Here is an 8,742-nt window from a genome sequence, read left to right as displayed (position 1 = left end):
AACATATCTAACATATATAGGACTGCTTGCCATCTGGGGGAGGGGGTGGAGGGAGGGAGGGGAAAAATCGGAACAGAAACAAGTGCAAGGGATAATGTTGTAAAAATTATCCTGGCATGGATTCTGTCAATATGAAGTTATTATTAAATAAAATTAAATTAAAAAAAAACTCAGGTCCTCAGATTACAAATATATGGTTCTTTCCACTATACCAGGTTGTCACCCTTGGCCTCCTGTGACTGTCAGTAACTAGGACACCTTCATTCACCTTAGAAGCTAAGAGATCTTAGGCAAATCACTCCCCCATTATGGTCCTCCTCCCCTTTCGTTTTTTCCTTCCATTTCATCTCATCTCATCTCATCTCTTCCTCCTCCTCCTCCTCTACCTTCTCCTCTTCTTCTTCCTCCTTCTCCTCCTCTTCCTCCTTGTCCTCTGTTCCTCCTCTTCCCCTTCCTCCTTCCTCCTCTTCTTCTTCCTCTTCCTCCTCCTCCCCTCCTCCTCTCTCCTCTTCCTCTTCCTTCTTTTCAGTTCAATTAATTAAATATCTATTAAATGCCTACTGTGTACCAGACAGACCTTGAAGCTACCTCTGCCTGTGTTACCAAATTTGTCAAGCTCTACATTCTATTTTAATACTGCTGCCTCCCCACAGCCAGCCTTAGTCACTTTAGCCTGATTCTTTGTCTCTAGTAGAAATTCACTATCTAATCCTGCCTAGGGTGGCCACCTGCTGCCCTATGCTGGTAGTGCCCCCTATTCTTCAAGCAGCAGGACACCGAGTTTTATAGAATCTCAGGATATTTAGAAGCGGCAAGGATTCCAGAAGCCAAATTTTTTTAATTTAAAAAAATGTTTTATTGATGCCTCCTGTCTTCACATCACAGTCATTTCTGGGGGTGCTCCATGGGGGAAGGAGATCTGAGGTCAGGGGAACCTTTATCTTCTTTCCCGTGTTAAGAGCAGTTCCATCTGCCCGTCTTTTTCACCTTGTCCCTCCCTAGCTTTGCCCACCCTCTGTCATCCTCACCCCCTCAATCCCTGGCTAACCCAGGCTTGATCCAGCTCAGGCTGGGAGGGATTCTCGGGGTCATTTCCCCTAAGCCTCGTCCATCTGCTATGACTGCTCTGTGTTGCTGGTTATTAGAAGTCCGAGGTGTCAGAGTTTGAGAGGTGAGTTTACTGAGGGAGTGGGGTCCCTGGGAGCTCCTCAGGCTCCCCAGCCAGCTTTCCTTTGGGGGACCTAGAAGGGGTTCTGTCATAATGTTCCTCAGCCTCCACCCTGGGCGTGTGTGATTGGCGATGGGGGCGGAGGGTGAAATAACACCTCTTGCCTGTGCCCACTCACACCTGGCACCCAACTGGGAGAGGGCGTAGGAGGGATGCCTTCTGCAGCCAGAACCACCCTTCCCTCTCCGAGCACACACACACTCACTCAGCATCTGTTTGTGTTTCAGAGGGCTCCCTGGTGGTGAGGATGGGGCAATGACGGGCGGCGGACCCCACAACTAAGCCACAGAAATGGAGGAGGAAAACAGGGAGCTTTCAGAAGACTCTGTGCAACAGCTTGAGGACCCCCCTCCGACTGAAAGGCCTTCCCCCAGCAGGGAGCTGGGGCCTCTCTACTGGGCCTGTGTCTACAATGACCCAACTAAACTCCAAGCCGCCCTGGACCGGGGCGTCAGCCCTGAAGAGGCCACCCAGGTGGACAGGAACGGGAGGGTGAGGAGACCAGAGGGCTTGGGCAGAAGTGCTCCAGCCTGCCTCCAGCAGGGGCAGTCAGGAAGGCCCGGGCCCATAGATGACACCCCCTGCCTCCACAGGCAGAGAAGGGAGCCCCCGAAGGGGGCCCGGGCCCATAGATGACACCCCCTGCCTCCACAGGCAGAGAAGAGAGCCCCCGAAGGGGGCCCGGGCCCATAGATGACACCCCCTGCCTCCACAGGCAGAGAAGGGAGCCCCTGAAGGGGGCCCGGGCCCATAGATGACACTCCCTTCCTCCACAGGCAGAGAAGGGAGCACCCCGAAGGGGGCCCGGGCCCATAGATGACACTCCCTTCCTCCACAGGCAGAGAAGGGAGCCCCCAAAGGGGGCCTGGGTCCATAGATGACACCCCCTGCCTCCACAGGCAGAGAAGGGAGCACCCCGAAGGGGGCCCGGGCCCATAGATGACACTCCCTTCCTCCACAGGCAGAGAAGGGAGCCCCCAAAGGGGGCCCGGGTCCATAGATGACACTCCTTCCTCCACAGGCAGAGAAGGGAGCTCCCAAAGGGGGCCCGGGTCCATAGATGACACCCCCTGCCTCCACAGGCAGAGAAGGGAGCCCCCGAAGGGGGCCCGGGCCCATAGATGACACTCCCTTCCTCCACAGGCAGAGAAGGGAGCCCCCAAAGGGGGCCCGGGTCCATAGATGACACTCCCTTCCTCCACAGGCAGAGAAGGGAGCTCCCAAAGGGGGCCCGGGTCCATAGATGACACCCCCTGCCTCCACAGGCAGAGAAGGGAGCCCCCAAAGGGGGCCCGGGTCCATAGATGACACTCCCTTCCTCCACAGGCAGAGAAGGGAGCCCCCAAAGGGGGCCCGGGTCCATAGATGACACTCCCTTCCTCCACAGGCAGAGAAGGGAGCCCCCAAAGGGGGCCCGGGTCCATAGATGACACCCCCTGCCTCCACAGGCAGAGAAGGGAGCCCCCGAAGGGGGCCCGGGCCCATAGATGACACCCTCTGCCTCCACAGGCAGAGAAGGGAGCCCCCGAAGGGGGCCCGGGCCCATAGATGACACCTCCCTGCCTCCACAGGCAGAGAAGGGAGCCCCCGAAGGGGGCCCGGGCCCATAGATGACACCTCCCTGCCTCCACAGGCAGGGAGTGCCCCAAAAGGGTCCCGGAAGAACGAAGGGATGCTGAGTGAGAGAGAATGGTTTCTCGGCTTTGGCCCCTCAGGAATCACATCCAGGGCACGGTGCGGGGTGGAGGGAAGCAGATGAGGTTGTGGGGACCCCTCGACTGGGCCAGGACAGGCGCCGGGAGAAAGGCAGAGTTGGGCAGAGTCGAGGCTGCTGCGGGAGCGGGAAGGGGGCACCCAGGGAGGACGTGCATGTGCGAGGCGCAGAAGGAGGAGAAGGGCAGCTGGAGAAGGCGCCCGGGGTGAGAATTCTGGGAGAGGAGAGGCGGGAAGAGGAGGAGGCTCTGCTGAGTCGTGTCCTTTCTCAGACAGGCCTCATGGTCGCCTGCTACAAGGGCTTTGACAGGATCGTGGTCCTGCTCAGCCACTGCCCCTTCCTCGATGTCAATCAGCAGGACAAAGAAGGAAACACAGCCCTCATGCTGGCGGCCCAGGCAGGTGGGAGAGGGAGGGGGGAGGAGGGACAGATGGCAGAGGGGAAGCTGGAGGGAGGGAGCAGGGCCCTGGTGGGGCTGAAAAGGGGTCGTACTCGGAGTCCCTCTCTTCTCAGTTTCCTCAACTGTAAAATGAGCTTCCTGCCTCATTCTTTTTAATTCTACTGTAGAAAGTGTTCCAAAAGTCAGTTTAAGTCGTTAAAGCTTAAAACTGCATTAAGACTTTGGGGACACACTGCATTTGATGATGATGAAGATGATAGCTAACAGTTTGCTTCTCACAACAACCTTGCTTAGTAGATACTATTATTACCCTAACTTTACAGTTGAGGAAAGAGGTGAAATGACATGCCCAAAGTCACACAGTCATAAAGTATCTAAGGCTGGCTTTGAATTTGGGTCTGCTTCCCTCTGGGCCAAGTACTCTATTTGCTGAACCACCTAGGTCTACTTTTTGCAGGAATTTTTTCCTGATTCCTCTTAATTCTTATGCCTGCCTTCTGTTACTTATTTTCTATTTATCTATAGATAGATAGATAGATAGATAGATAGATAGATAGATAGATAGATATAGATATATTTTGCATCTTATCTCCTACATTAAATTGTGAGCTTCTAGGGAACAATAACTACCTTTTTTTGTTTATTTGGCTTTTGTTTTTTTAATATCCTCAGGACTTAACAAATAACAGACTCTTGATAAATGTGTATTGACTATTGACTTACAAGTGGTGGGGGAGCAGGAACAAAAAAAAAGAAAGAAAGGAAAGAATTTCTCAATTTACTAACATATACTACATATGAACTTATATATGTATGTATATACAGTTTGTATATATTCATACCCATACATATATATATTTCTCACATAGGATGGATATAAAGACATTTCTATCATATAAGTTGGAGTTGTGGCTATTAGTTTTTGTTGTTTGTCTTAGAGTCAGTTTAGCAGCTGGAGAGAGGGCTGCCTTGAACTCACCAAGGCCTAGGGTATATTCTTATATCACCTTAAGCATGTCACTTAACTTTTCAGTTTTCCCAGGCTTCTCTCTAAGACTTCATATTCCAGATGAGTTACAGAATTGCATTATGGAAAGCACTTTTCCACTGGGAGTTGGCTTCCCAGTTGCAGCACCCAATGGTGTATTGACAATAGAACACTCTCACATTTTCCCCCAGTTCTTCAGATTCACCTCTACTGGTAGTCACCACTCTGAGTATTTAAGCAGGGGTCCTCAAACTACAGCCCTCGCGCCAGATGCAGCAGTTGAGGACAATTATCCCCCTCACTCAGGGCTTTGAAGTTTCTTTATTTAAAGGCCCACAAAACTTTGTTTTTGTTTTTACTATACTCCCGGCCCTCCAACAGTCTGAGGGACAATAGCCCCCTATTTTAAAAGTTTGAGGACCCCTGGAGCGTCTAAAATACTCTTAGGTGAAACCTCGGAATAACTTCACACACAAAATATAGAACATTCCCAGCCTGGAACCATCTTCTTCATACACCCAGTCCCTTTATAACCTAGGTTCAAGGCCCATGGAATTAAACTCTATCCTCTTTCTCCCATTCATATTCAGAGCACTCTGTATGACTCACTTAATCTAGGGTTTTAAAGCAGATATAGATTATTCAAAAATGGGAACTATAGCTCTGAGAGGGCCAAATGTCAGTGTCAGAGAAATTAGGTTTCCTTGGATTGTTTTTAGGGAAACTGAGGCTCTGAGAAAAGTTCAAATCACATGTCCAGTTCTTAGTGTCAGAGAAGGATTATCAGAGCAAACTGAGTCTCAGAGGGGTTAATAGTCCAAAGTCTAGACTGAGTGGAATCCAAGAAGGCTTTATCATAGAATCGAACAAGCAAAGAATCTTAGTCTTCTGACCCCTAGCCCATGCTTAATGACTATATGAAATCATATATGGATGAGTCATTTTTTCCTTCAAGGCCTCAATTTTCCTCATCCATAAAACAAAAGAGGGTGTTAACCATATAACCTTAAAAGTCTTTTTTGACTCTAAAACAGAGATTCTTAATCATTTTCATGTCCTGGACCCCTTTGGCAATCTGGGGAAGCTTATAGAGCTTTCTTTTTAAATGCATAAAAAATGCCATTACAAAGGAACATAATTATATTGAAATAAAGTTATTAAATTATTTTTTAAACCAAAATTCTAGACCCTGGATTACAAATCCTTCCTCTAAAACAGTTACTCTTTCCAGCTCCTATCCTTAGGACTATCCCTAAAGAAAAGTTTTCTTTTGCTGAGAAGAGGGGGTGGGAGTAATAATTGCTAAGTTTCCTTCTTCACCTTCATTTTAAGGAAAATCCATTAGATTTCTCCTCCCTTTTCTCCTCTCCCTTAGTTGTTAGTATGTGGTCCCTGAAGGTTGCATGGGAGGGTTAGGATGCTAGGGAAGGGCTTGTCTGTTGTCTGACCATGTCCTTACAGGACACATCACCCTGGTGAATTACCTGCTGAACTATTACCCTGGCCTGGATCTGGATCGGAGAGATGGCCGAGGCCTGACCGCGCTGATGAAGGCTTCGGTCCGGGGCTGCTCGGACTGTGTGACTGCTCTCCTCATGTCAGGTGAGTGGGCTCCCTGTGACGGGTTCGGCCATCCATCTGTTCCTCCCTACATCTGCCAGGCCAGAGGGTAGAGGGAGGTGGAGACCCTGCTCTGTGTCACCCATTAGGATGGAGGCAGAGAAACAGGCCAGCAAGTGGTTAGCCCTGGGGAGCTGGAGATGAGGCTGTAGTCTTGGGTAGTCAACACTGGCAGAGGATTAAGTTTGTATGAGTGCCTAATAGAGAAATCAGGCTTAATGGAGTATCCAGGGCCCCAAGAGGCTTAGGGCCCCTTCTGAAAGGAGAAGAGTGCTAATGAGCCTCAGAGAGGGCAACAGCAGCAGGGACTCAAAGAAGCGTGGGCTAGGATGCTGATGGTAAGAAACTCCAAGGCCAGCTTGTTGTCATGGTTGTTTCCCTGGTAGATGCTTCCCCCCTGTGGCCACTCTCAGAAAAACCAGCCCCTGAAGATCACCTTTCTCTCCAAGGGACAAAGTCTTGGGCTTGGTTTTGAGGGTAGGACCATGGAATCAGTTTAGAATTGACAGAGACTTTAGAGAACGTCCAATCAAACAATATTATTCAGAGGTTGTCTCCAAGCCCCATTCCTAATTTAATTATTTGGGACATCGTGTTACTGAGCCAACCGGAAGAGAAAAAGCATGAGAACAGCTCTATAACCAAAAGAGGGTGCGAGGGAGCTTCAGCCAGGCTGCATTTCTGAGTTCTAAACATCTCTGGAGCAGAGGTAGAGAGCAGGAAGGATGCCAATGCAAGGGATCAGGGCAGGGAGCCCAAGGAAGCGCAGTAAATCCCGCTTATCCCTGAGACCCTCTCAGCAGGGTTGGCCCCCATCTCCTCCCTTCCCTCGCTGATGTAGAAGGAAGGGGAGGCATGAGAAAGGTTCCCTCCTGCTAAGAGATGGCCAGAGACACATTCATTCTCTACAGGTCCCAGCCAGTCTGACTAACCTCACTTCCTCCTGGACCAAAGTTAGAGTGGGAGTAGCGGGTGTAGGGGATGCTCCTAACTAGAGGTGCTCTGGACTTTGGTTTCCTTGTGTGCATTCCGTGATCCTGAAACCTCCTGCTTTTTTCAGACTTCTGGTCTCACTCCAATCCTTCTTGCTGTCACAGAAGCCCTTTGTTTCCCTCAGGTGCTGACCTGACAGCTGTGGACCCAGCTCGGGGCAAGACAGCTTTGGAATGGGCAGCCTTGACGGACAGCTTTGAGACGGTGGTGAGGATCCGTCAGCTGATCCGGCATCCGCGGGTTGAGCAGCTGAGTCCGCACTACGCGCTTGAGTGGCCGGCCCTGGCTGGGCTTGTGGCGCAGGCCCAGAGCAATCCCACTCCATCCTTTTTGGAGAGACTCCAGAGTGCCTTCAGCTTTTCCTTCCCCCAGTCTCCCCAGGAGGGTGGTGTCCTGGACCACCTGGTGAGAGTGACCACCAGTCTAGCCAGCCCCTTCATCATCACTGCCTGCCACACTTTGTGCCCGGATCTCCCACCTGAATTGGGCATGCTTCGTCCTTCTGTGCCGGAGCTTCAAGGCACAGTACCTCTTCAACCCCAAACGCCGAGCGTCTCCCCGCCTCCCTCCAGCCCGCGGCTCCTGGTTCCATCTCAGAGGCCATCGGGCGCATTCAGCCTGTGCCCAAGTTGGCTGCTGGCCAGGGAAAGTAGTCCCTCTAATACACAGATCCCCAAAATTCGCTTCACCAAGGTCAAATCTCAATTCCATCAGCAGAGGCAGAATTCAATCCCCAAAGGGCATCAAGGACTGGTGCCCCCCTCTTGGCACTACCAGAAACTCAGGGAGGAGAGGAAATTGGCAGAAGAGAGAGACTAGAATGGGCCACCGGCGGGGAAGACGGGCTAGGGAGGACCTAAGTATTAGGTAGGACTCTGAGGGAATGGGAATAAAGGCCACAGTCCATCTTCTCTCCCTATTCTGTATGTTTTCTCTTGTCTCCAACTCTGCCCTTAGGAAAAGGTCCCTTACCCACAGACTGGAATGTCAATAGCTTTAAAGGCTAAAGTTCTCCTTCTGACTGGGTTTTCACTTTTTGCCAAGGATTTGATACTAGTGGCAGGATTTTGAAGCTTCTGGAAAGTGCGTGTGTGTACATGCACATAGAATATGGACCAAAACAAGTATTAACTTTTTTTTTAATGGATGTGCTGGTTTTTAAAATAATAATGTTTTTATTTTCAAAATATATGTAAAGATAGTTTCCAACATTGCCCTTTGCTTGCAAAACCTTATATTCTACATTTTTCTCCCTCTCTTTCTCCCCCTCCCTCCCCTATTCAGCAAATAATCCAATATAGGTTAAATATGTGCAATTCTTCTATACATACTTATCTATACATATTTATATACAATTATCATGCTGCACAACAAAAATTAGATCAAAAAGGAAAAAAATGAGAAAGAAAAAAAAGCAAGCAAACAACAACAAAAAAGGTGAAAATACTGTGTCATGCTCCACATTCAGTTAGTCCTCCCTCTGTGTGCAGATAGCTCTCTCTGTCACAGGTCTATTGGAATTGGCCTGAATTACTTTGCTGTTGAAAAGAGCCACATCCATTAAAATTGATCCTCACATAATCTTGTTGCTGTGTACAATGTTTTCTTGATTCTACTCATTTCACTTAGCGTCAGATCCTTTAAGTTTTTCCAGACTTCTCTGAAATCATCCTGCTGATTGTTTCTTATAGAACAATGATATTCCATTATATGCAGGTATTAACTTTGGCCCTTTCCCTTTACATTAGGTAATAGTTGCTCTCTGGTGGGCCAGCACACTAATCACTGCATACTAAGCA

General features: G+C 49.4%; 1 protein-coding gene across 1 annotated transcript; it reads left to right on the top strand.

The window, feature by feature from the left end:
- The first annotated feature begins 654 nt into the window (after positions 1–654).
- On the top strand, positions 655–8,514 carry ANKRD33 (ankyrin repeat domain 33). Its single transcript, XM_051963588.1, has 4 exons — positions 655–1,720; positions 3,214–3,343; positions 5,792–5,932; positions 7,068–8,514. Exons 1-4 carry the CDS (start codon positions 1,520–1,522, stop codon positions 7,760–7,762), a joined length of 1,167 nt encoding a protein of 388 aa, XP_051819548.1. The 5' UTR covers positions 655–1,519; the 3' UTR covers positions 7,763–8,514.
- Positions 8,515–8,742: the final 228 nt, after the last annotated feature.

This window comes from Antechinus flavipes, chromosome 5, assembly GCF_016432865.1.
Source record: "Antechinus flavipes isolate AdamAnt ecotype Samford, QLD, Australia chromosome 5, AdamAnt_v2, whole genome shotgun sequence".
Classification (NCBI taxonomy): domain Eukaryota; kingdom Metazoa; phylum Chordata; class Mammalia; order Dasyuromorphia; family Dasyuridae; genus Antechinus; species Antechinus flavipes.
Note: the sequence above shows the minus strand (reverse complement) of the source record. Positions and strands in the feature narration are given on the sequence as shown.

What these genes read in the sequence shown, in the direction of transcription:
- ANKRD33 (XM_051963588.1), top strand. Translation starts at nt 1,520, where the DNA reads ATGGAGGAGGAAAACAGGGAGCTTTCAGAAGACTCTGTGCAACAGCTT. An exon ending in AGGTGGACAGGAACGGGAGG is followed by an intron (nt 1,721 to 3,213) that starts GTGAGGAGACCA and finishes GTCCTTTCTCAG; the next exon opens with ACAGGCCTCATGGTCGCCTG. An exon ending in GACTGCTCTCCTCATGTCAG is followed by an intron (nt 5,933 to 7,067) that starts GTGAGTGGGCTC and finishes TGTTTCCCTCAG; the next exon opens with GTGCTGACCTGACAGCTGTG.